Below are 27,968 nucleotides of genomic sequence, written 5' to 3'. Positions count from 1 at the left end.
CACATTGATATGTTTGTGTGATGAAACATGCCCATGCACACTCCCCTGACAGGGCATTGGCTGTTCGCTGTGCCAGGAGCTTGTGCTGAACTGCAGCAACTTCGCAAAGTGGGGGGGCGACACCAGCTGCGGACTTAGGAATTGTAGCAAGAGTGCCGAGAAAGCCACTACAAATCCAGTCAGCGATATCCCAAGAAAACTGAGCGGTCATCCCAAGATCACCAAGGGAGTAGGTGAACATCATATGGCCCGGTAGAGACAACTGTGATATTATTCTGAAATAAACAGCTGGTGTAGGCATGGGCAGGGTTTGAATCCCTGTATATTCAACTATGTTAATGCTAAATTAAAGATTATCACCCTCTCTCTCTCTCTCTCTCTCACACACACACACACAGAGGCTCCTCATCTTTAACAGCTACAGGGCCAGAAGGTTCATCACGGCCCTCTCCATGTTGGGAATGACTGAACCTATTGAATTTGGTTGATGCAAATGGGTAAAGATTTTGTTTCAGTGTCTGTTTTATGAATGTACCCAAATTCACAAAGTTCTTCATATTCAGGAGAGAAAGAACTTGAGATCTATTTATTTATTTATTTAAAAAAGAGTAAGAAAGTGAAACTGACATTCACCCATCTCTACTGAGAAATTCAAGAACTGCTGTCTATGTGACCCCTCTTGACAGAAATGTAGAATGCTGTATCAAAGAGAAAACAATGGAATTTAGAAGTATTTTCACCACCACCTTGTCCCATAGCCATGTGTGTGTGCGTGTGTTCGCCCAGCCCTGTTCTCCTGCCCCCAAAGATGAAGGATTGCTATCAAAGATGTGCTTATCACTTGCCATGAACTGAGTTAATCTCACTTCTGAATACCTGACAAAAGTTAACACCCCCCAAAAAATTCCAACAGAGATCCTTCCCTATCAACCATCTTTATTACAGCAAAATTCAGTTTTAAGCAGCACAGTATTCATCATAAATAAAATTTGTTATATATATCTTTCACTCTTTCTCTTGAAAAAAAAAAACTTTTTCAAAAAGTACTCAAGCATTTCATCCATCCCCGCTAAACAAAATTTTGTGCTTTCGGATGAACCACCAACTCACTGTTTTCTTCACTTTGAAATTGTGCCATGTTGTTCAGACTTGAAGTCTTTAACTTCAGAGCGAATCCAAAGAGAATTTCCTAGTGCTCCCAAAAGGTTCATATTTCCAAATAGGTAGCTCAAAAGTGCCAGCAGATATTAAAAACTGTTGCTGCCTCCATTGGAAGAAAAATAAGGGTTGGTCCTTACAGGTCCTGCAGTGGTAGAGGTGAACCTGAGAATAAAACAAACGGAATGACTCCAGCCTTGTTGAATAACTAGCAAAACAGGTATGGCAAATAGATTCCTTGTGGAGGAAAGGGCTTGTGTGCAGCTGTCCCCTCCCTCAAAGAGTTGTTCTCGGTATGGGCCGGACCACCAACCATCAAGGGACAGAAGTAGATGTATGGATTTTGTTCTGTCAGTTCTGCCTGTGTTTCATGGACTGTGAGATGTCTTTCGCTCCACCATGTGCTCATGGATGGAATTCAGTTTTTCTTACTTCTCCAAACTTGCACTCATGTTGGAAAGTGTGCACTTGTACAAATGTGCATTTGTGCAAATGTTTACTTCCCAAAATGTGCAAATCTCACATATTCTCCCAAAATGTGCATTTTCACATTTTAACTTACGGGGGTGGGGTATGTGTGTTTTATTTGATTCATCAGATTTTTGTATGACTAAATTTGCATGCAACAAATCCGTGGAATCCGCACAACTCAGAAAGCTCGTCTGCTGTGGAATCAGTGTGTCGAATTCACAGAAATCTGATCTCATTTTAATCTCTTGAGGATTTGTCTTACTTGCCTCGGTAAAAAAAAAATAAGTTATAGACAGGAATCCCAAACACAGGGGGCAGGAAGGGGGGATGAACAGTCTTATAAGAGGAAAAGGAAGCTTTTAAATGGCTCATGACAAGAATTGATGGACTAAAAGTCCTGGACAGGGTAATATTTTAGGATGTAAGACCAAAACTTTATTAGGGAAGGTTGGGATGACTTTAAATATATGGACAATGTTCTGTTCCTTTAACAAATCTAGGGACAACATCTGGGGAACCACTGACCATCCAGATGTTCTCAGGCTACAACTCCCATTATCTCTGGCCATTGGCTGAACTAGCTGGAGCTGGTGGCATTTGGGAGTCCACAAACACCTAGCAGGACACGTGTTCCCCAAACCTGCTATCGGTGCAGTTTCTCCTATCAAAGTGTGCAGGGATGGGGGGAAATAACATTATACCAACAACCATTCCATAGAGTCCTTGAAAAGACAGAAGCCCTGTTTGAGAAAGAATATGGTAGCCTTATTGGACAGATTAGTGAGACCTATGGGAAAGTAAGGCTTCACCAAATGTTTTGCCATAAAAATGGGCTCAGAATTATGGAAAGAGTAAAGTATTGTAGTCCTTTAGGCCAGGGATGGGCAAGCCTCAGTCTAATTTCAACAGCCCTGCACATGTGATCTATTCAGCCCTCCGGGAAGAGTGATCTGTCTCTACCTTGACATGCCACTGGTAGGAACATAAGAACATAAGCAGAGCCCAGCTGGATCAAACCAAGTGTCCATCCAGACTAGCACTCTGTTCACACAGTGACCAACCAGCTGTCGACCAGGGAACCTCAAGCAGGACATGGTGGAACAGCACCCTCCTGCCCATGTTCCCCAGCATCTGGTGTATTTAGGCTCATTGCCTCTGATATTGGGGGTAGCACAGTGAGTGCCTTCTCCTCCAGAATTTAATCAACCCCCATTTAAAGCCATCCAAATTGTTGGTCATCACCACAACCTGTGGAGGTGAATTTCACAGTTTAATTACGTGCTGGGTGAAGAAATCCTCTCTTTTATCTGTCCTGAAGGAAGGAGGAGAGAGGTAAAAGACAGTGACAGAAAAAGAAAATGGGTGACCCAGTTTTGCCTCTGACTCTACCGACTGCTGGCTTTGGGCCTTCCCATCACCATCATATGGCACCCAATGGATTACCCAAGAGGGAATGTGGCCCTCGACAGAAAAATGCTTGCCCACTCCTGCTTTAGGCATTCAACCCCCCCATCCAGAAAAGTCCAATCATTTCTTACAACAGTGCCTTCTTACATTTCTTACAATAGTGCGGAGCCTTACAACAGTGGTAGGGGGCTTTCTCCCCTTTTCACTTTTCAAGGGGAAGGAGGCTTAGGAGGAGTCTACACCAGCCATTTATTGCAGGATTGTATCATAGGCCACAGCTAGACCTAAGGTTTATCCTGGGATCATCCAGGGTTCGCCCCTGCCTGAGCACTGGATCCCCTATGTGTCACCTAGATGAACAGGTTTGACCCCTGGACGATCCAGGGATAAACCTGAGGTCTAGCTATGGCCATAGTCATCACTAACAGGCTGCATGTTCACCTGCTTCCGCTGTGATCTCTGTTCCACCTCCCACTTTCCCCAGAATATTCCTGACTGCTTATGTCATGGTTTCTCCAGCTCTCTCTCACACCCATTCCAAAGAACGTTTGTGATGTGCCCCCATCCCCCATACGGTTGTTGGTGTTCACCGTGACTTCCAGGCTCAGCAAACAGACAATCGGTTATGAGGGGCGTCTGCATGGGTAACGGAGGTGTGTGGGAGGGGACCTGTCCACCATTACTGCCACATGTTTTGGATGGGCATTGGCGTGGTTTACCACTGATTGTGGGTTGTTGTTTTTATTTTGTTTTTTTATTTTTATTACATTTATATACCACCCCATAGCCGAAGCTCTCTGGGCAGTTTTTACACAAACATATCTCTGTGAAGGAGCACATATTTGACAGAGTTCCTATGTGTTGCTGTGCATCTCCGCTCATGCACATCCCTCACAAGTCATTAAAAAAAACCTGTGCCCGGTAGCCATCTGCCTAGCCCTGCCCACTTCTACCAACACACATGCGGAACTGCCGTAACAGGGTACATGTGCTCCCGCAACGGCACTCCTCTAATTGTGGCACAGATCACTCCTGTGTGCCCCGTGAGTGGTGATCGTGGAAGGGGGATCCTTTGGGAGCGTGCTTCTTCCATTGCGAAAGGGTTACAGGTGTAGATTAACCCTTAGAATGGAGGGGTTTTTTTTGGAGGTGTTCTTATCTTTTGGTACCTTACAAAAATCACCAATTGTGCAGCAAACACAGTAGTGCTCAGGTAGCCTCCATCTTTTTCTTTCCTAGCGTCCTTTCCACAAGCATTCTGGGAGAGAAAAGGTGGTGACTACAGCGGCTATGCCATTGCTGCTGCCATACCACTGAAGCTTTGGGGAGAGATTAAACTTTTAAAAGTTACCTTCACCAAACCCTCCTGCCTCTGTTGTAAGCTCCCTTGCTTCTCCCCAAATGTTTTCTTTAGGGGAGAACCCCCCCACCCGCTTTCTCCACTATAAGCTCCCTCTCCCTGAACTGGCATGTATTATTTGTGAACTCCACCACCCCATGGGTGAATCCTGCAATTTGGAGAAAGGAAAGCATCCCAGTAGAGACTGGTTTCCACCCATGACTAACCTCCACCTGGACACTGGCATGACCAAGAACACTTACCCATAGGAAGGAGAAAATGGATACTGAGGTCCGTCACCTGCCATAGCTGGAGGATCCCGTACATTGCTAGATGGCTTAGTTGGGTTCCTCTGCTGATAAGAGTAACCAGGCTGAACCAGGGGGATGTAGCTGAGTACAGGTGTGTAAGGTGAACGGAAGATTTGCTGAGGATTGTAAGGAGTTACCTATGGAACATGGAGGTAAAGAGGAATAAGAATATAAGAAGAGCTATGCTGGATCAGGCCAAGGGTCCATGTAGTGCAGCATTGTATTCACAAAGTGGCCAGCCAGCTGCCCACAGGAAGACCACAAGTGCAACAGCAACCCACCCTCATCCATGTTCCAGCAACTGATGTGCATAGGCTTACTGTCTCTGACACTGGAGGTAGCATACAGCCATCAGGATTAGTAGAGAATGGATTGATAGCCATGAGCTGATAGCCCCTTTTAAGGTCATCCAGATTGGTGGCCATCACTATGTCTTGCAGTAGCAAATCCCACAGTTTAACTATGCATGAAAGTAATGATGCTTAGGGATAAAGAATTCTGGAGAAGTTCAAAATAGCCTGTTTCTTAAGGACCCAAGAACATAAGAGGAGTCGTGCTGGATCAGACCAAAGGCTTAACTAGTGCAGCATTCTGTTTGCACAGTGGCCAACCAGATGCCTCTGGGAAGCCTACAGCAGGATATGAGCACAACAACAATACCTTCCCACTCAGGGCCAGCCCTACCATTAGGTAAAATGAGGACGCTGCCTCAAGTAACAGGTGCTGGAAGGCGTGGTCCTATGGTGAGAGGTTGGAAGATAGAGCAATACGGGCCATATTGTCTGCGCTTTGCCCTCTAAGCTACCCTGCTGCACTCAGGAAGACGCCGTGCCATCATCCAAAGTCAAAATAAAATTCATTTGCCAGTCTAATCAGCTTCTGTACATGGCATGGGATGGGGTGCCATCTTGTTAGGGAAAATGATGTTAAAAATGCACTATATTAGGAAAAAGTTCATGCAAAACGGTGTCTATTAGTCACACAAAAATGCATGTGTTAGGGGAAAATGTGCAGAAAAAAGCTTATAACAGATGAACTAATTTATGACTGGATAAATTCTTGAAGTTTGATGACACTGGGGTGGCTGATTGGGAAGTGTGTGTGTGTGGGGGGGAGAGACAAAGATATCAAAGAATGGAAACGCTTCTGCAAACTGCATCACCCCCAAACCCTGTACAAAATCCAGAAATGTGACAATGGAGAATTCGAACATATTGTTTCCATCTCAGAAAAAAAAATCCAGATCATTTGGAGCTACTAAATCCAGGGAGAAATTCAGATGAGGTGAATTTTGACTCACCTAACTCACAAACACGCAGGTCGGTCCCTCCCTTCCACCCTCCATCCAGGTTGGCTCCTCAAAGATCTTTCCGGCTCAGACTTAAGAATTGCAAAACATTTTGCAACCCCTGCTCCTTCTTGCTATTGCAGCACAACGTTCTACACATCATATAAGACTCACCGCCTTTCTTGCTAACAAAAAAAACCTCTTCCCAAGCTGGCAATGCGATATCTCCTTGCCTCATTAATATGTTTTATTTTCCCCTGTTCTCCCAATATTTTAGAAGCCTCTGTTCTCAAGCCTTCGTTTGGGCCAAACTAATCTTCAACGCATTGACTGGTGGGACACCAAGGCTGCATCGTGCCTTTCCTGGGAATAGCAGAAACGGTGCCAGCTCCTGTCCTATGCCTTTTCCTGTCACAGTTTATCTTACTGTGGTCCATCCGTTGTATTCCCTATCCCTTTTGAACCAGCTTAAAATAGAAGCCCTCATTCCAGTGCAAGAGGCTAGGTGGGCTCCCTTCGAAGGCCCATCGGTCTAATATGTTGCAAAACTGGGGGGGGGGGGAATGGGTGTTTTCCTTAAACTCACCAAATTCCATAATATATGCTGCAGTTCCCTATAATACCAATCTTGGCTGGTCCTGCGCCTATCAGTTCGGAAATGAAATGGAGCAACCCAAAAAGAAGGTAGTGGTTTCTGCTAGGGATGTATGAGAAATATGTTTCAGTTCATTTTTCATCGGGATTTACCCAGCTTGCACTTTCCAACCAATCTGAGGTCAAAGTCCATACATTTCTGAGCTGGAAATGCAATCTGTGCATGCACGTGCTTACACCACACTCAAATGTGTTCAGCAACAGGGATAGATGGACTCACCCAAGTCCAGCTTTATTGGGAGCTCACCAAGCTGCCTCCTGTCCCAGCTTGCAGTGTTGTGCAAGCTTCTTGATGGCCCAGCCAGCTCCCAATGAAGCTGTGAGGCTGTCCGTCATCTTAGATGCCACCATTGTGGTGCAACAATGGCAGTTCAGGGGCTTCCAGGCAGGTCATGTTGCATAGGCGGGCATTTATGCAACATTACAGGGATGAGTGCTCCATTCATGCCTATACTGTTGCATAAATGGTCCCATTATGGTCCAGGCCCGATTCAAAGTGCTGGTATTAACATTTAAAGCCCTAAACGGCTTGGGGCCAGGCTATCTGAAGGAACGCCTCCTCCCATATGTACCTGCCCGGACCCTAAGGTCATCCTCAGGGGTCCTTCTCCGTGAGCCCCTGCCAAAGGAAGTGAGGCAGGTGGCTACCAGGAGGAGGGCCTTCTCTGCTGTGGCACCCCGGCTGTGGAATGAGCTCCCTAAGGAGGTTCGCTTGGCACCTACGTTGTATGCTTTTAGACACCAGGTGAAGATCTTTTTATTCTCCCAGCATTTTAACAGTCTATAAATAAATTTTAGCTTGGTGTTTTAAATTTGTAATTTTGCATTGCTGCTGTTTTTATCTGGTTGAGCTTTTATATTGTATTTTATATTATGGTTTTATACTATTGTTTTATACTTTGAATGGTTTTAATTTTTGTGAACCGCCCAGAGAGCTCCGGCTATTGGGCAGTATAGAAATGTAATAAATAAATAAATAAATTACAGCTGCCATTTATTTATTTATTTATTTATTTATTTATTAACTTGAGCCCGTTATTCCGTGTCCTGCACTCTGGGAGAATCGAGAAGAGATCCTGGCCCTCCTCTGTGTGACAACCTTTTAAGTATTTGAAGAGTGCTATCATGTCTCCCCTCAATCTTCTCTTCTCCAGGCTAAACAGGCCCAGTTCTTTCAGTCTCTCTTCATAGGGCTTTGTTTCTAGACCTCTGATCATCCTCGTTGCCCTCTTCTGAACACGCTCCAGCTTGTCTGCGTCCTTCTTGAATTGTGGAGCCCAGAACTGGACGCAATACTCTAGATGAGGCCTAACCAGGGCCGAATAGAGAGGAACCAGTACCTCACGTGATTTGGAAGCTATACTTCTATTAATGCAGCCCAAAATAGCATTTGCCTTTCTTGCAGCCATATCGCACTGTTGGCTCATATTCATAGATCCGCTTTTGGGAGAAGACCGAGGCAAAGTAGGAATTGAGCACTTCAGCCTTTTGTTTGTCGTCTGTTATCAATTTGCCATCCTCATTAAGCAGTTGAACCACCATTTCTTTCCTCTGTCTTTTACTACTCACGTATCTGAAGAAAGCCTTTTTATTGCTTTTAGCATCCCTCGCTAATCTCAGCTCATTCACAGCTTTAGCCTTCCTGACGCCATTTCGGCACTTCTGCGCCACTTGTCTGTACTCTTCTTTTGTAGCCTGGCCTTCCTTCCACTTCCTATATGTATCCCTTTTTGTTTTCAGTTCATCAATAAGCTTTTTGTGGAGCCACATTAAATTTATATACCGCCCCATAGCCGAAGCTCTCTGGGTGGTTTACAAAAGTTAAAAACAGTGAACATTAAAAAGTATACAAAATTTAAAACCATCAAAAATATAAAAACAACAGTATAAAACAACAGTATCCATTTAAACAACAACAGTTCTGGGGTCCATTAAAAAACAAACAAACTCAGCATATGTTGTTAAACGCTCTTAAATGCCTGGGAGAAGAGAAAGGTCTTGACCTGGTGCTGAAAAGATAACAATGTTGGCACCAGGCAAGCCTCACCGGGGAGATCATTCCATAATTCGGGAGGCCACCAGTGAAAAGGCCCTCTCCCTTGTTGCCATCCTCCGAGCTTCCCTTGATGCAACATGACCTTCCCAGAAAGCCCCAAGCCGCCCTTGTTGCACAAGAATGACAGCTCCCTAGGAGGACAGGCAGCTGTCAGGCTCTTGCCAAGCCACGGGGTGCTTGATGGGCAGGTCCGTGGGTGCACCACAGTCCATCGGACTCCATTCCCTGAGCAGACTCTCGGGGCATCCCTATTCAGCAGCGTGCATACGTATGAAAAGTGTGCATGGAAGAAAATGCATACTTCTGAAAATATGCATGCAAATATGCTTTCATGAAGTGGAGAAAAATGCATACATTTCAAAGATGTGCACAATTGGTGTGCACATTTGGAAAAAAATAACCCTGAAAGTACACACTGGGTTTCATGTGAAAAGAAAAGGAAGGGGGGAACTTGCAATCTTATATGGACTCAAGTCAGAATGTGCTTTGAGATGGAATTCAGGAAAATTCAGTGAGCTCAGTTTCTGCTGATTTGCACATCAATAGTTTCTGCATAGTCGGGGGAACTTCCATCACTGGGTATGCAGAAATGCCATACAAATGTGAATTAAAAGAAATAATAATAATAATAATTTTAAAAACCACCAGAAGGACCTGTGGGCTTCCAGGACCTATGAAATGTTGACACCGCACCATAATGCAGAATCAGTGAGAGCCCTGAGCTTGTTTTCCTGCAACTAGACGGTCCCATCTGGGGGTGATGCGAGACAGTGACACCTGAATTGTGTTGCTTATGTCCAGTCTACTCCATAATCTCGTTTTGGTTGTTGTCAATGCAGAAATTGCATTCTTGTCAATGAGAACGCGGCCTGGTTCCTAAAAGGCCACAGACCTGTCCAGGTCCATGGCCCGGGGGTTGGGGACCTCTGCTATATAACACATCAGTGGAAGACTGAACAAGGAAAATAAGTCCCTTTTCTTTAACTTGAAGCCTTCTCTTCTTGGCAAGTGCCAAACAGAACTACAAGTCTCCTGTTCTGAGCTGGCTGGACAGAAACAATCATGTGCAGGACACGGAATAATGGGCTCAAGTTAAAGGAAGCCAGATTCCAGCTGGACATCAGGAAAAACTTCCTGACTGTTAGAGCAGTACGACAATGGAATCAGTTACCTAGGGAGGTTGTGGGCTCTCCCACACTAGAGGCCTTCAAGAGGCAGCTGGACAACCATCTGTCAGGGATGCTTTAGGGTGGATTCCTGCATTGAACAGGGGGTTGGACTCGATGGCCTTGTAGGTCCCTTCCAACTCTGCTATTCTATGATTCTATGTCATAGGTTGGAGATAGATGGCAACATTTTGTTGCAGAGCCAAACTTGTAATTCTGTCATTATGGCTTCTAGGCATGTGGTCCATGTGGACAACCTGCAAGGCAATGTCTAGGGAGAGGAGTGGTATAGCATTATCATTATCATCATCATCATCATCATCATCATCATCATCATATTTTCTCACTCGTGGTGGTTTTTCTAGATGGACTTTGCCAGGTCATGCTGCCTTTTACTGATTCAGGAATTTCCTCACAATTGAGCATGTTTTAAGTATGGCTGCTTTCTGGATGTTGGTATGGATGTATTTTGGTAGGCCCAGTTTCTGAAGGTTTTCTGTGTAGTTTTTTGATGTGGTGCTGGTGACTAATGGAATAATTGTGACCATTTCCTGTTGCCATAGTTCTTTAATTACAGTGTATATTTTCTCTATTATTATTATTTCCCACCTTTTTCCCCCTTAAGCACCCCAAAATGGCTTACTTAATCCGGCTTCTCTCTGTTTTTTCCACACAGCAACAAACTTGTGAGGTGGGCTGGGCTGGGAGTCTGTGACTGGCCTGGCCCAAAGTTACCCAGTGAGCTTCCATGGCCAAGGGGGGACTGGAACATGGATCTCCCAACTCCCAGTCCTACACTCTAGCCACTACACCACTTTCTGCCCATAGGACTTACTATCTATAGTAGCTGGGACAGGGACAGGTGGAAGAATGGCTACAAATCGACACAGGCCATAGTAATGCAAAGCCCCACCCCCCTACCCTCCCGACTCTAGGAACCTTTGTTAATATTTCTCAGGAGACAAATTCATCACTCCTTCTAATAGCAAACTCAAGTGGTGAGCGCTGGCCCGATTGAAGCCAAAACAAGGCCAGTGCCAAGCTAGCCATAGACTCTTGGATGTCTGAGACAGAACTGGTAAAACCTCCCACTCCCAAAGCCATGGTGCATCATAGCCAAGACTGAATTGTTCTGGCACCTGAGACTGGGAAAAGAAAGTATAAATAAATAAATATTTGCTGACACCCCAGATCATTTGCCTGAGACAGCTGCCTCACAATGCTTAATTCTAGGGAGGTCATGTGTTCTCTATCTGAAGGACTGTGAGAGGGCTGGACCATCAGAAGGAAGGGATGGACCTTCCTTGAAGTTGCCACCAACAGCATCTGAACAGCAGACTGAATAGGGAAACTCACAGGACACCTGGTCACAGTCTTCCATAATATAGTGAGATGGGCTGTATTTCTATTTAAATTATCATTATTTCTAAATTTCCATATCTATCTATCGATATATACGCAAATACACACACACACACACACACACACAGGCAACCCCTCCCCAGTCCAATGAGATCTGAACATGCTCTGAAGAAATGGAATATTGACTGTCAACTGGGGGGCGGGGAATGAAGGTGGGGGGGTGTTGGGGGGGGTGCCTGGTTGGCTGGAACCCTAAGCACAAGTATTTCAGTTAGGAGCTGAGAATACAGCAGAACCTTTTGTTGCAGGTTCCCTTGTTTCCAAGAGCCTCCAGTTGGCAATTGCTGATGCAATGGCTATTAATATCACACTTTGAAATCCTGCTTTCTGATCTTTCTCTCTCTCTCTCTCTCTCTCTCTTCTCCCTTTTTTCTGCATATTGTCCCTCTTGGGTTGCTGAACAATAATTCTGACTTTACAGATGGGAAATGGAGGGGAGGTGAGAGAGGAACTTGCTAAAAAAAAACACCACTCAGAGCTGAAGCCAGATTTTACCACGCCAACAGACTCTTCTGTCCACCAATTCATGCCGGAGGTGATGCTGAGAACATATGACGTACCTGTCTGGAATAGCATCCAAGCTGAGGGTGTAACGTCTGCTGGTACGGGATCCGTGCTCTTTGCTGGTACAGACTCTGCATGAAAAACATGAGGCAGGAATTGACTATTGTGTCCCTGGGTCTTTTATTCATAATCATTTCATTTGAGACCTATTCATTGAACCTCATCCAGATGGTGAGCTGTGTTCAGATCCCACTTGCTCTTCTTCAAACCTCACTATCACATCTGATGTTGGGGGACAAAAATCTTTGCCTTTTCATTTACTAATCAAACCAATTCATACGAATTTGCACATCACCAAAGCTTTGAGACAGTGCTTTCCTCCCCCTCCCACCGCCATGGAACTTTGTCTTGTTTTGAAATAGAATGGTTAAAAATAGAAGCAACATGATTCACAAAGATCACTAACAAAATAAAAATAAAGCAACGTACTGCTTTTCTAAGACACTGAAGAAGGAATGAGATGACACAACTTAATAAACAGAAGCTATTATTTCTTAGAAAGAAAGGACATCTGTAGTCATTTCTTTTTCATTCCCTATGACACCAAGGGTGCAATCTGATGCACGTATTGACAGAAAAAAGGCCTACAACTACCAGCATGCCCCAGCCATTGGGAATTCTGGGAGTAGTAGGTTTTTTCGTGTCTAAATGTGCATAGGATTGCACCCACTCATACCAGAGCCACAATGGCCTCCTTACCCAAAAGAATGCTGACCAATTAATCAAGTCAAACTTCAATTAATCTACAAATTAAATGTAGTAGTAGTAGTAGTAGTAGGTGTGTGTGTGTGTGTGTGTGTGTTTATTGGTAATTTTATTCATCTTTGGAATCAGCTTCCAATGACGATTCCCCGGGATTCTTCTTCAGGAAGGTTCAGTTTTTTCAAGACTCACCTGTTTTCAGTGGCCTTCCTCTTGTGTCTTGGACTATTATTATTATTATTGTTGTTGTTGTTGTTGTTGTTGTTGTTGTGGATTTCTTATTGGTAATTACTGTTTTTATGGAACTTCTGTGGAATATATATCTATATACATACAGATAGATAGATAGATAGATGATATAGATACATATAGATATAGATCTGTCTTGTATGGTTTCTATCTTGTATGCTATTTTCAGAGGGTTTCACCCTTAAGGGCAGCCAAGAAATATTTATAAATAAATAAATAAATAAATAAATAAATAAATAAGAATATTAAACAAACATGAGGGACTTCTATTTTTTAAGTCATGTTGACTTTTAAATGTGTAAAAGGGGGGAGCCTCAGTAAGTATATGGAAAACCATTAATGAGACGTGTAGTAATAGAAATTGTTATGCTAGGAGTTCCTGGATTGCGGTGTCCTGGGCAGCTGCATGTATTTCCCCACTGATAAATGGGGAGAAAAGGCAGCCATCACCAGTGGAGGCTGGTGGCTCTGATTCCATGGGGGCTATGAATCCTTTCTGGGTTTTGATCAGACTCAGCCAGAACTCTAAAGGTCATTTCCAATGGGCTGAGCAGCACATTGAATGGCTCCTTTAGAGTTCTGGCTGGCTCTGGCTGAAACCCAGAATAAATCCACAGCCCCGCCAAAATCAGAGCCACCACTGGTCACGGTGCTTCCCCCTTTTCCAACACCCCCTGTTTAAGGGTGTTCTGTGCATGGAGCCTTTTTGGAGATCTTTCCACACCTCTTCAAGAAGGGCTTATGTCATCATTACCTGATACTGAGGGAAGCTGGAGTGGTTTGGAAAAACAGCAGGTGGCGGGTAATTTAGGCTCAGCCACATCGGCTGCTTTAATGAGGTGGTTGTTGAAGTCGTTGGAAATCGTGGGGTGAACACATTCCCACTGTATTTCAGGTTGTTCTTATCCATGGCTGCTGACGTGGCTGTGAAACATACAAGGCATGGTTATGCAGAGGAACATCAGAGTAATTACATGCACTTAGAGAGCAACCGTATGGCCCCTAGATAGCATCTGGGGACCATAGGACAGTTCAGATTCCTCATTCTGAGGTTGGAGACAGTGCTGTGACCCAGGAGTCTGAGCTCCTGCCTTCTCCCCCTCGCAGCCAGCATGGACAGAACTGCAGCAGCTCCCAGTCGGAGCTTACAAAGATGTCCTCAGAGGGAAAGGGGGTGTGTGATAATGGGGAGGACGTCCCACCAGGCTTACCATGATTTTGACAGAGCCCATCAGCTATCAGCTCAGGTTCGGTTTTTGAACAGATCTTGGCAAATACTGGGAGTTGCTTCTTTTGCCCGGATCCTTGACTTTCAGTCACTGTCATGATCGGGGGAGGCCTCATGATGTTTTCTTTGTGGGATACAGGTCCAAACATATTGTTTTGCAGGAGGTCCTTGATCAACTTGGTTTCGTCAACCACCATCTTGTTGTCCAGAGCTTTGGCGACCTCAATGCGCTTGAGTGGGAACTGCGCCAAGAGCTTGGCGATCTGAGTGTTGGAAGCCATCATGTTGGTGTTTCCACTTTCTGTACTCTTGGTGTTCTTGTAGATTAATTTCGCAGGGAGCAAAATGCCTGTGACGGTGGACTTCGTGGACAGCTGGACATCGCAGATAGACCTCAGTTTCACTTCCTTTTTGTTTCCAGTGAGTGCTCTGTAAACGTTTTCCATCGCATCCCTCTCATCTAACATCTGGTCTCCATCAGAAGTCGCGTTGTTGTTAATTGGGGCTTTATATGGAGCAGCTGGGGGCACCTTGTCCTCTTCCGATCTTTGCATCTCTAGTTCAGTTGCATTCTCTTGAGTAAGGCTCAAATATTCTTGCTCAACCAGCAGTGATATTTCATCTTTGCCAATGCTGGTTTCTAAAGATCTACATGAAAGGGAACTATTAAATTTTATGTATGAATGTATGGATTTTTTTACCCAGCCTTTCCAACAATGCAGACCCCGGAGGCAGACTGCAAATCCAATTCAAAACATGTAAAATACCAACAAAACATGAAACAAACTGTACAAATTAGATAAGGAGAAAGAATGAAGCTCAGTGGTAGAATATATGCTTTTCATGTAAAAGGCCCCAGTCCAATCCACAGCATCTCCAGGTACACATGAGAATGACCCCCTCCCCTGAATGAAAACCAGGAGAAACTGCTGCCGATCAGAATAGATGATCCTGAGCAAAATGGACCAATGGTGAGATTCAACGTTGCTTCCTATGATATAAGAACGAGCGGTACTGTAGCTTTAAAACACACACCAAAACCTCCTACTGTCATGACTAATATTTCTGTTACTTTGTTTTTGGGAATTTGGGTGAGGGGGTGTATCATGTGGAGCATGTGAACACCATGCAGTTATCTCGGGATCAGCTCATGAACATCCCTGTGCCTCCCTATGGTACACAGGGGATCCTGGGGACAACCAGGGCCAGGTAGAGACATTCCCCAGGATGACCGAGACCTCCGTTATCCCAATTTTTCCTGCAGTATCAGGAAGATCCTCAGCTCCATGGGGCAGCAGGGCTACAGCGCTTCTTAAGAGCTATCAATGTGCCAAGTTTTATCTCTTTATCTTTAAAAATGAGGGAGCTGTATGTATTTCTGTTAATACCTGTTACCCGAATACTGAACGGTTCTTCGACAGGTAATTCGATGAGGAGGACCTGCCCCAGAAATCAAGGCAGAGAAACACGTCTACGGAGCTCCAGATTGAATTTCAGGACAGAGAAGGCCCACTTTGCACACCCCTAATTAGTATAGGTGTTTAAACTGTGGTTATGTAGCCATATGCCCTACACATGACACACCAAGGCCACAGCTAGACCTATGTTTATCCTGGGACCATCCAGGGTTCGCCGCTGCCTGAGCACTGGATCCCCTGTGTGTCACCTAGATGAGCAGGTTTGACCCCTGGACGATCCAGGGATAAACCTTAGGTCTAACTATGGCCCAAGCCATCATGGCTAGCACGAAATGTTTAACCTTCTTGATCTAGCTTGTTGTACGAACAGGCCCAACAAAAGTTCATTGCAGACTGGAGACTGAGGTGAGTCAAGTGAGTCAGGCCACATGCCATAGAAGTGGACCAACCAAGTGCTCTTTGCTTAGAATCTTTTTGAGAAACCCCAACTGCCTCAGCAAGTGTTCGTAGAATGGCACCATCTGGCAACACAAACAAAAACTTTCTCCGGAATACCAATCCAGCTTGATCGCTCATTACCAATTGCCATTAACAGCGTAAACGTTGTTTGCTTTTTTTACTTTGTTACAAGCTCTGAGAATGGAACAGCTGGTGTTATAAACATGCACTACATATGTACTTATCTATACATATAAATATCATGCCAGATTTCTTAGTAAACTGCATATTACTTAATTATCTCTAATTATGGCATCAGTGTGTCGTTAGAACAGTCTTTATTATTTTGTAAATTGAACAGATATTCAATTCCCTTTCATTCAGAACCCTGCTTGAAACTTTCCTGTTTCCTGAGACAAACAGATGATTCCCCCACTCCCACACCGGATCTTGCAACGGATGCAAAAGTTTGAAATGCATTCCTGGTCATCAAGCACAGGGAAGAGTCCATTCTATCCCTGAATGATCTGATGTGATGGTCAACGTTTATGATCATCCGTGTTCCCCTTTTGATTCTGGGGTAGATGATTGAGGGTCCAAATAGCAGTACTACTTAGACTGGAATTGGACAAGAGCCACTAGTTGCTGCCCCAAAACTCAAATCACACAGAGTCATGGGGATCCTCCTCCGATCTTTTGCAACGGGCCCATAGCTGACTCCAGGAGATGCATGATTTGCCCCCTTTACCTCTAATGGAAGGGTCCACCCCACCTCAATCTCTTCACCAAATCTCTCTGTGGCCTTGTGCCCAGCTGAGAAGGCAGTCTGGGTTCCAGCTGTGCCTCAGGGCTGGCTCTAACATTAGGCAGAATGAAGCAGTTGCCTCAGTCAGCAGATGCTGGGGAGTGGGGGACAGCAGGAGCAGCACCCTGGTAGTTCCTCCTGAGCCACCCAGCCACCCATCAACCATTCCTTTTTCCTGGGGGACAAAACTGTATGTGCCACAGTCTGTCCTGTACCCCCTAAGCTAGCCTGCTGTCGTCAGGTATGGTCAAGGAGCCTGTCCTGACATAAGATGGAATTGCCAGTCCAGTTGGCTTCTGGACATGGAGTAGGAGAGAACCATCTTGTGCTTTGATTCAGATAGCAACATGTCCTTGGACAGCTCTGCTCTGTATTGCTCTGTATACTCAGGCTCTATTTTCAGATCCATTCATGCTCAGTTGTAGAGTTACATCAGTGTTGGGTGGGCAGGGATGCTTTTTTTAGAAGGCTTTGCAGAGTGTGAGTTGGCAACTCTTAGGGGGGGGGGATCCAGGGAAGGGGTTTCTGGATTCCATATGGGCCCTCCTTCATTTACCCTCCATAATCACAACATTGTGCTGACTCCACCAATCTCCCGGCTTTGACAGGGATTGAAAACCTCTCATAGAGTTGATCTTCACTGGCTTTGTTCCAAACATTTTCAAAAACTGCTTTCTTGCTCCATCCCACATGAGGCTTCATCCCACATACCCATTTCCCTCGAATTATCCCCATAGTGTAGAGCTGTTGTTGTTGTTAGCTAAATCACACCCCGGGCAGCGGTCCTAAGATCCTTTGCATACCAGGAAAGGGTTTAAGGGGGAGAAATGTAAAAAATCATTTACAAAATCAACGGATGACCCAAACTGATTCAAATTTGGTATGCTTAAAGCCCTCCTTAATATCTATTACTGTGCCAATTTTGATGTCTTTATCTTTAAAAGTTACACAGATGTAAGAATTTGTTTAATTGGTAGTTTAAACATATCAAATCCTCCTCCTGCGCCCCCAGTGGCCGCTCGGAGAACAACAAATGATTCGCTCTTAAAGGGGTAGTAAAATAGAAGGGTTCTTTTGGCTAAGAAGCACGATTAAAGCAGGATGCCTGGGAGTGCTTCACAGTCAAAGCAGGTTATAAACTGGAAAACTTTGGAGTCCTTTGCAGTGATTGCACTGCAGTGATTGCACACACCCTTTCACAGTGATTGCACAGTATAACACTGGTGTGATGAAACTAATGATTAGCATGGCAATAAAGAAGACCGCCCTGAATCTGTACGCCGCCCTGAGATCTTATTGATATAGGGCGGGATATAAATGTTTTAAATAAATAAATAAAATAAAATAAAATAAAATAAAGAACACGGCTCCATGAGGCCATCACTACATTGCAAACTTAAATATGGAGTCTCAGTAATTCCCTTCTCTGCAAGGAATCTGGGAATTGTAGGGGGTGGGGATGGATGGGGTGGGCGTGTGTGAAGCAAGCTGGCCTGACGGCCATCCACATAGAGTTTGGAGGGCTCTGCTTGGGGGGGAAACCTGGCTCATTTCAAGGAAAGCTGAGACTGAGATGATAAAAGATGCCATGGGATATCACCCTGTTGCAAAAGTCTCAGCCCCTGTAAGCAGCTACCGATGAAGCAGACCATTCAGTGGGCTGAAGATCTTACTATTCTTGCTGCATTTGACTGTATCTCCTACAGGCACCAATCTCATGTGGATACTTATTAAGGGTGTGCTACGCTCTGTTACAGATCCATGGATCCGTAGCAAAGAGGGGTGATCCGGACCTCCAAAGCCCAATTCCGGAGTGTATCAGGGGAGGTCCAGATCGGCTTGAAGCAGTTTGGAACGGTCCGAAGCGATTCAGACCATTCCAAAGCTTCGGAGCAAAGTAAGTGGGGAGGTGAGCTTACCTGGCTCCCCCATCCGCCGCCGCAGTCTGTGCGGCGACAGCAGCAGAACCAGGTAAATGGGGGAGGGGGGCTTACCTGGGTCTGTCATGGTCCAGGCAGCAGCTTCAACTGTGGCACAGGCCTAAGGCCAGAAACAGGAAATTCAGGCTAGAAATGTGATTGTAAATATTAATAGTAACACACAACTCTTTCCTTTCCTTATGACATGTCAACAGGGTGTGTCATAAATGTCATGACCTGTTCAAGAGCAGCAGCAGCAGGAGGAGGACTTGCCCAAGAGTTAAGTTCTTGGATTTTGAGGCGAAGCAGAGATCATCATGTTAGAGGCCTTTTGGGGGATAGCACCTTGTCTTCGGAGCTCTCTCCCCAGGGTGATCAGCCTGGTCCCATCACTTTTATTTTTATAATTATTTTGCAAATGAACTCACTCAAGCCCAGTCTGGCTTAGAATATGGTTATGATAGAGTCAGAAATGATGTAGCCAGAACACCTGGCATTTCCACTTAGAAAGATCAGGGAGCAGGTGATGATGAAGAAGATCCCTCCCTTCCTGCAACCCTCAAGAGCATCTGCTGGCTTGTATACATAATAATGGGCATTAGATGGACAAATAGTCAAACCCAGTATATGGGGACATCTTGTGTTCCTAAAGATTTTCAGCAAGAGATGGGTAAGATTTTTTATTTTTTTTTGCTCAGGGGTTTTTTATAAGAACTTACCAAAAACCCACAAATTTTTTGTTAAATGGAAAGCAAGAACTTATTTTTTAAAAAAATGAACCTGGGACAAAGCAAGTTCATCCATTTAGGCAGAGGGCAGTGGGTGCTTTGCTCTTAAAAGCCTGGATTTGAATTCCTGCACATTCAGCCATGTTTATTGTGAGAATTAGGGTGGTCACTGCCACGACACAGGCTCTGAACACCAGACCTCACGTCTGCCACCACTTCTTATGAGGCGACACAGGCTCTGAACACCAGACCCGGCCGAGGCTACTCCCTGCTCAAGCCAAGCACCACCGCTTGATACGCCTGAGGCAAGGGATAAAGCCCACCTTCCTCCAAACTATGTGGAGAAAGGGGTTTAAAATGGAGAAGGATTTTAATATATATAATAATGCGCTGTGAGTTATATCTGCTTAGGTGAATGATTGTCAGAGTGGGTGCTGAATGTGTAAACTTAAGATGATAAACGCCAAACAGACACATGGGATTTTTGTGGTAGTTTTAAAACAATCAAAATTTATTTTTAAAAGTTCATAAGCTTTGTTTCAAATAACAACATTTAAAAACCTTTTTGAAACCTTCCATACAATCCTGTCACTCTCACATTCGCGCTTTCCTTTTTCTCACACAATCACTCTTGAACTTTCTTTATTATCAGTATTGATTACTATACTTCCACTACGTGCACACCACACTCTAAAGACACCACTCACTACCCTGACTCTCAAATTTCCCAGAATTTAAGTACCATAAATACAGAGAGCACTACAGACTCTAAGAGTCCCTAACAAGTCTCCCTGGAAAGAACAGAACAGAACAGAAAACCCCCAATCTCCTCAGTCCTTCCCTTATATATCACTCCTCCCCCCTCCCAAGACATTCTAACTCCGCCCACTCAGGCCAACATTCTAAAATCCACAGACTTACAAACTGCAGACATACATTTGGAACTGACTTGTGGGGTGTAACGCCACAGTCACCTCTTTATTCTGATAGGCACTTTAACAGGTGCAACACAGTCCCTTCAATACTAGGAATAGATCTGGCCACTGCGTGTAGGAAAGAATTTCATTCCAGTCATTATTTGATAAGAACCAAGTGAACATTAAATTTCATTTTATTTTTATGCACTGGACAGAAAGAACTTGAGATGTAAAAAATCTGGAAGTGGGAGAAAGCGAACCTCACATGTTTGTCCATCCCTACTGTTAACAGTTTAACCTGCTGTTTTCTGTTTGTTTGTTTTCAATTTTGCATCTTACATTTTTGTTGTTGTCTGAAATTATTATTGACTGTTACTCACTTTGGGCATTTTAGGAAATTGAAAAGGGGGCAACAAATATCCTAAATCCATCAATCGCATCAACTTGGGGGCTGCTGTTCTTTGAGTAAAAGCCCCACATTTCTTGCAATGTGACATTTTGCCCTGAGAAACTCTGAAAGGAGAAACAACCGAGAAGTCCAGCCTGGCTCGCTCCTCATGTGACTTCTGCAAGACAGGTGGATTCTTCTTGAAATTGACAATCAAGTCTTGAGAAGTTTCACATCATCATTATGGGACCATTATTGATGAGAGAGAGAAAACAGGGGGATGACATAATCCAAAACTTGTTCCAGAGGGAGGAGGCAGCAGGAGGAGGAAAGTCTGGCTAGCCTCCACTGAGGCGTGAGATTAAATCTCATTGCCTAAAATGAAGAGGATTTTGATCTTGTCATTTTACATTCTTCTGACCTTAGAAGCAGAAGCATCCATTGTAGACACCTTCGATTCATTACCATCCCCCTAAAGGGCAGTGTTTTGTTTGTCTCCCGTCCACCCCCGCACACACAGACTTTAGCTCTCAGCTCATTCCTGCCTGCCAAGGATGGAAGGTGTCTGTACAATTTGTCATCTGCTGTAGCATTTGGGGCCAAGATTATACCTCGTGCCCTTTCGCTTGATCTGGCGGCCTTTAATTATTTTAACATATTGACTTATGCAAATAAGTTGCTCCAAGTCCAATTTAAAAGAGCTCTGGAATCTTTTGAACAAACAGCAAAGATTTGCAGCTCCAGTCTAGGGTATTTTCTACTGCTTGGTGTGTGTGTTTTTGCAACCGCAAAGGGATGAGAATTAGGAGAATTCTGTTGCTCATTTCTGTGTCAACATTCCTTTTCATTACATTAAGGCTGAGAGATGCCATAATTTAACATCAGGAATCCCTTTCAGCCCCACTCTTTATCCCCTTCTCCTTGAGACTGAAAAACAATGTTTTCCCAAAGTTTTGATACCAAGGGCAGTTTCCCTGGATTAGAATTGGAGGCAGCCTTGCAAAAAGATATGGCTGTATCTTCTTTATCGGCTTCTTCTTCTTCTTTGCAACAGCAGGGCAGCCTGGTTGATATTGTTTTCTGGGCAATGATGCTACTTCTGGGCACGACCAGTACTGGTTTTTGTAGGCCCTTAGCACACACACACACACACACACCCCGGTGGGCCCTTGCTCTCCCTTACATTGCCCCCCCTCTCCTAACTTTAATAGTAGCGGAAAGCACAGCAGCAGCAAAAAAGCTGCTATAACTGCCACGCGGTGCTGCTTGAAACTGCCGTTTTAATACCGCCCTGACGTGTCTCTAGCAGCCAATGCAGCATTGCTCTGGAGTTGACGTGCCCACGGGCACCTCTGTTGGTTCCCACCAGGTTCCCTGCTCCTCCTGATTTTCATTTTATTTCTTAAGATTGTTGTTGTTGTTGTTGTTAACTGGGAGGTTGGCCCCCTCCAGCCCTATCACCGTTTGGGTTCAAAGGAGTGGTTCTGTGCTTTGGAGCCTTGCACTTAGATCCGTGGGGCAAGTTAATCTTTTGTGACCAGCCATGCTTCTCATGGCAGCCATTTTGTGAGAGTGCCCATGGCACCCTCTCAAAATTCCAAACGTGTCCACCAACACAAAAAGGGTGGTGAGGCGAAATGTGGAGCACTGCTGCATTGGGCCTCAGGGGCATTGTGGAGGAATTAAATTGGCAAGGGCCAGCCAAAGCCACCTGGGGCCCTGGCACTGGCCAGCTGCTGGCTTTCCTTTGCCCAGTGCTGGTGACTGTATCCAGCATTTTCCATTGGCAGCAGGGTTGGTGCTGTGCTGCCCTGGCACAACTGCCCAATGTTGCCAACCACTGATGCTGACCTGCATTTTGGATTCCCCCACCCCATCAGTCATCATGCAGGCAGTATCAGGCACATCCTTCCTTCCTACCTTGAGATCCTGCCATTGTTAAAACATTGGCAGAAACCAGCACTTTGCCTTTGCAGAAAGACCCAACGCAAAACGAAAAAGCTACAGTTCTTCTTCTTGATGCTGCTGCTTTTCCGGCTCCTCTCTCTTTCAGCTACAGACATGTTCCTTTCCCCTAATTTTTTGAGACATACCTACTGTATGTGCCTTGGAACAAAATAAGGCACCCTGTTACATTGGAGGCATCCACCACTCCATGTCCAGAGAAGCCTCATACAGCCTTGATTGATTCCCCCTTTTCAAACAAACAAATGAACAAACATTCCCTGTACAGCTGCCTGTTGTCACAAATTAACTGCTAAGTTTGCATTGAGCATAATCTTCCTGCTCCAGGCACATCCTCACATATGCTGCCCAAATGGGAACCCCTCCTCCTCTCCTCCACCCTCCCTACCAATGGCTTTTTTAAAAAAAAGATGTATTAATTATTTTCAATTTATTTTCCACCTTTCCACTAAGGATTGTTCCCAAGGTGCTAAAATGTCTCCCCAGAGGCACCACTAGGCTTGCAGGGCTTTCTGGCAAGGTGCTTTTGTGGCAGGTTGTCACCTGGCCACTCACCCCTGATTGGGTGGTGACAATGGTGGCATCATTTTCCACCTCTTCCTCTTCGCTGCCTTGGCTTTTGCTGGCCACAGTGCACTGCAAAGAAAGAGTTTTGGTGACTGGTTGAGGCTGCAGCCATGCACCATTTGAATTTAAAGCATTCCCTCAAGTCTGAGTTCTGAACCAATGAGGCATGGCCAATGAGGACACTGGAAGGGCAGGAGGCAGGCTCCGTGCCACTCTGATGCTCTTTACAGCCATGCACCCCCAAAGGCTGTCCCTGATTGGTTCAGCTTGCTGCTACTCAGAGCTGAGGAATTACTTTAATTAAAAATGGTGCATGGCTTTTTCTGCCCTACTGTGGCCAAAGCACTTTCCTTTCCAGGCAGTGTGCCATTCCGTTCCTTCATTGGCCCACCGCCATCACTGCCCATTGGGAGCAGGGCTTCAGGGTAGGGGTGCTGGGGAAATCTGCAACAGTTTCAAACGGGTTTCAGATTTCTATGAATCTGACCTGTGAAACCTGCAGCTGAATGGCTTTTCTAGAGGCATGCAGGTTCTGTGGTCTTGTGGACTGTTATTTCAACTTGGGAAGGAGGGATTTGTGCAGCTGTGCATTTGCAAATTGTCATAAAGCCCTAAAAAACAAAACAAAAATCTGATTCCGTCAATGAGCAGATGATGGAATGCAAGGTGCCTGGCTATCCACTAAATAGAGATGCAATAGATTTAACAAACTCCATTCATCCCTAGTTGCCCCCGCCAGACCATTAAGCCCCAGACCTGTATGCCACTGTCTGCCCTGGCAGCAGCACTGCGTCTCCCTTGCCTAATTTGGCATTTCTGAAGAACAGTTGTTTGCAGCTGTCACCATTGAAGCTTCTCTCTGTGGCAGGATCAACACTACTGCTTTAAAATGGTTTATAACGGTATTGATAACTGCTGGGCCCAGGTGGGGATCTACACTGATGTTATTCTAATGTTTTGAATGGGTTACTGTGATGCACACCGTCACGTGACCCTGTATCTCTAAAGTTGTAAATGAGTTGTACTTACTAGTTCTATTTCGTTGTCCCCTTTCTTGTTGCTTAGTTGTGGTGCGGCTACTGATCCATGTGCCTCGTTCTACCGGTAATTTTCCTCTTCCTCTTCTCTGAGAGAAGCAGAGCTGCTGGGTTTGCTCCGCCCACTTCCTGTTCTTCCTTCGCTTTGCTCCGTTTGCTATCTTATCTGCTACAGCAGTTGGAGCTTTATCACACCAGCGTTATACTGTGCAATCACTGACAATTGCATGCAAAGGACTCAGAAGTTTTACACCTTAAAATTTGCTTTTATTGTGAAGTAGTCCCATGCATCCAGCGTTAATTGTGCTCCTTTTGCAAAAGATTCGCCCCAGCTGCTGCTGTGGGTGCAGGAGCAGGATTTTAAACAAATGCTTACATCTGTGTAAGCTTTAAAGCTAAAGACACCAAAATCGGCACAGTAATAGATATTAGGGAGAGCTTTAAGCATACCAAATTTGAATCGAATTGGGTCATCGTTGATATTTTATGATTTTTTTTTAACATTTCCCCCCTCTTTGCAAAGGAACTGAGGAGCGCTCAAATCACTTCCTGGTAAGCAAAGGATCGCTGTAGCTCCATGCAGTTAAATTAACATAGGTCTCTGCTACCAGTCCAAAACTCTAACCAGCGGGGCTTAACTGGTGTGTTTGAAATAATCCCAACAGCTGGGGCTGCCAAAAACAGGCCTCCCCTTCTGTGCTGCTAAAACTTTTCAATTTGGTCACCCATCCAAGCCCTGACCAGACCCAGGCCTTCTTAGCTTCAGCAAAGTGGCTGGCTCCTATGCATTCAGGCTATTCCTGGGGACTTGTCTTAAGATGTTTTGGGAGGGAGTTTGTGTGTGCTTATGACTATTGCTGACTAGGAACAAGGCAGGAAGTGGGCGGAGCAAACCGAGCAGCTCTGCTTACTCTCAGAGAAGAGGAAGAATGGAAAGGATTGAACAGGGTGCCCTGAAGTACCGTTACAGCTAAACGTAAGTAACGCTAGTGTGCCCCGTGATATAGAGAACCGATACAGATAACTTGGGCAGGATCTACACTACTGCTTATAATGGTTTATAATGGTTATGACAATTGTTCACATTACATATACTGTTTTTATACTGTTTTTAAAGTGTTATATCCTGCTTGGTGAACAGACACTAGCAACATTATAAGACTAGTGTAGATCCGGCCCAGGACACGCTCCACATACCATTTTCAAAATGTTTTCAAACTGTTTTATCGTGCTTGGTGTAGATCTGGCCTGAATGCCTCTTTTCATTTTCCCTGATAAATACCTTGATTTTTAACGTAAACATAGAAGCTGCTCCAGGATCTTATGATTGCTTCCAAAATCACATTGCAGGTTCATCATGTCAAAGGGAGATAACATTTACACTGAAAAATATATCCCATTTATTCTGTTCCCTCTCCATGAATGTGGTAATAATGGAGCCCTCTCAAAGTCACATTGAACTCCAAAGGAGATTTGAGCACAAAGTTGAAAACAATCCAAATTGTCTACGCCACCCACATGCCCCACTTTTGAAAGCCCCTTGGGATTTGACTACTTTAGACCTTTGGAAGAAGAAGAGAGTTGTGAACTTGGGAACAACCACTAACCCTACTTTCCCACATGCCCTTGCTTGTTTGATGTTGGCAGATGGAGTGCAAGGAGCACTTAATCTCTAAAAAAAAAAACATGAAAGATGTGAGGGAGCCTTCCTTTTGACCAAGATAAGTTACTGCTCTCTGGTCCCAGGGTGCCCTATGGTTATGGAGACCCATTTATTTTCTTTCACTTTCTCTGGAGTTGTGTTTTATGTTGATTGGTTTTTGGCTGCAATTGACTTAGTATTTTCTGGATGGTAAGTTCCTTTATCATTATTGCTGGCATGTATTAATTTGATCCATTATTGTACTTGGTTTTTTTTAAAATGTGTAAGCTGCCTTGAGGGGTTTGTTCCCTTAAAGGCAGCCTAAATTGATGATGATGATGATGATGATGATGATGATGGAAAGGAAGAGAAAAACATACACCACTGGCCATGGAAGCTAAAGAACTATGGCAACAGGAAAAGGTCACAATTATTCCGTCACATCAGTCCCTGGCATCACATCAAAACACTATACAGAAAACCATCAGAAACTGGGCCTACCAAAATACATCCACACTAACATCCAGAAAGCAGTCATACTTTAAAAACTCTCAATTGTCAGGAAATTCCTGAATCAGTAAAAGACAGCATGACTTGACAAAGTCTGTCATGTCCAACTAGAAAAACTGTCAGCAAGAAAAGAAATTTGGAGGAGGAGGAGGAGGAGGAGCGTTCAGCAGACGCTCAGAGTTACTTTCAACTTTATCATTTACTTTAGCTGTATCATATCGGGGATTCAAATTAGGTTTTTTGACTATTTTTTACAAGTTCAGGAACAAAGCTAAAACCTGAACAAAATCTGAAGAGGCTGTCCTCAGCTGACCACAACAGTCGCAATGGGCATCTTTGGTGCATGTACAGTCCAAAAGGGATTAAATTAACGCTCCTGCTTGTTTCAGATCAAGCATTGATCTTATCTGAGACTCCAGTTCTGACCAGCTAGATACATTTTCTGTGGGGCTGTAAGTTTGGAAAGAGACCCACTCTCTTTCCATAGGGAGAAGGAAAGAAGAAGAAACAACACTCACTCCTTTTGAGAGCTGCTGCACGTGGTACTGCTGTCTTCTCTGAGGGCCTCTGATGATGTGACCGGGTGACAGCTAAGTTGGAAAAGCGGTGATGAAGACCTTGGTTGGAGTTCCTCAGGGAGGCCTTGGACCCTTTTCCAGATTTCATGGCAGGCTTTATCCAAACTGTCCTGGGGGGTGTTGTGGTGGATCCAGATGTGTCTTGGGAAAGGGCCCAGGGGAAAGGTCCCTTTGGGGTTGACTGTTGAACACTGAAGACTGCTTCTACTTGTCAGCATTGTACCCTGCTTGCTGAAACACAAGAGGGGAATTTAAAATAAAACCAAAAAATAAAACAGGAGATTTGTCCACACCTTTCTGTGGTGTGTGGTGTTTGTTTTGTTTTTAACATGGCACAATATGGAATGGACGGCAACAAACCCAGTAGCCAAGTAACCATAGAACCTTTGTGGCATGGCAACTGATACGAAGGATAACAACTGGACGGAGTTAAAGGGAGACCCAAAGTTCCAGCAGCAACAGAAGGAAGAGGAGACTAAAGGATGCACTTGAGACAAACAGCTTGCTCAACTTCTTCCAATTGGTACATCTGAAGCACAACATCTGGGAGGTGGCTGCCATCAAAGGTATTCTTTCTCCTTTTTTTGTTTTGTTTTGTTTATGTACATATTCTATTTAAGATATAACTTGTTGTCCAGCAACCAATCAGAGAAATGATCCATCTCTTATAGTTACTCAATATCCTTTATAATAGCTTTATACACGTGACATAGATTTTTTTTTAAAAAAAGCCCAGTTTTTGCCCTATGGAGCTTATAATCTAAATTTGGACAGTGGGAAGCAACAGACAGAAGGAAAGGGGAGAAAAAGAGAGATGCAAAGAACATAGTTTCACAAATGGAATTACAAATATTGGGGCACAGAGACACAGGGGCAGGATCTACACTACTGCCTTAAAGTGCTTTAAAGTGCTTTATAACAGTTTTGACAACTGTTGGGGCCCAGGACACACTCCACATACAGTTATCAAAACTGTTATAAAGTGCTTTAAAGCAGTAGTGTAGATCCGGCCAGGGTAAGCTGTGGGTTAAACAAAAATCT

The 27,968-nt window shown here is 44.5% G+C and overlaps 1 protein-coding gene across 1 annotated transcript; it reads right to left on the bottom strand.

Annotated features, from left to right (window-relative positions):
* Positions 1–1,236: 1,236 nt before the first annotated feature.
* On the bottom strand, positions 1,237–27,145 carry C13H1orf94 (chromosome 13 C1orf94 homolog). Its single transcript, XM_063140363.1, has 6 exons — positions 26,868–27,145; positions 13,999–14,663; positions 13,542–13,711; positions 11,833–11,907; positions 4,639–4,823; positions 1,237–1,323 (listed from the first exon to the last, which is right to left on the bottom strand). The coding sequence occupies exons 1-6, from the start codon at positions 27,143–27,145 to the stop codon at positions 1,248–1,250; spliced, it is 1,449 nt and encodes a 482-aa protein (XP_062996433.1). The 3' UTR covers positions 1,237–1,247.
* Positions 27,146–27,968: the final 823 nt, after the last annotated feature.

This window comes from Elgaria multicarinata, chromosome 13, assembly GCF_023053635.1.
Source record: "Elgaria multicarinata webbii isolate HBS135686 ecotype San Diego chromosome 13, rElgMul1.1.pri, whole genome shotgun sequence".
Classification (NCBI taxonomy): domain Eukaryota; kingdom Metazoa; phylum Chordata; class Lepidosauria; order Squamata; family Anguidae; genus Elgaria; species Elgaria multicarinata.
This window is presented reverse-complemented; position numbering and strand designations above follow the sequence as displayed.

Excerpts from the sequence above, each read along its gene's own strand:
- C13H1orf94 (XM_063140363.1), bottom strand. The coding sequence starts at position 27,145 with ATGCTGACAAGTAGAAGCAGTCTTCAGTGTTCAACAGTCAACCCCAAA. Across the intron at positions 14,664-26,867 it reads TGCAGCAGCTCTCAAAAGGA|ATCTTTAGAAACCAGCATTG; the intron begins GTGAGTGTTGTT and ends CCTTTCATGTAG. Across the intron at positions 13,712-13,998 it reads TGGGCTCTGTCAAAATCATG|CCACGTCAGCAGCCATGGAT; the intron begins GTAAGCCTGGTG and ends TATGTTTCACAG.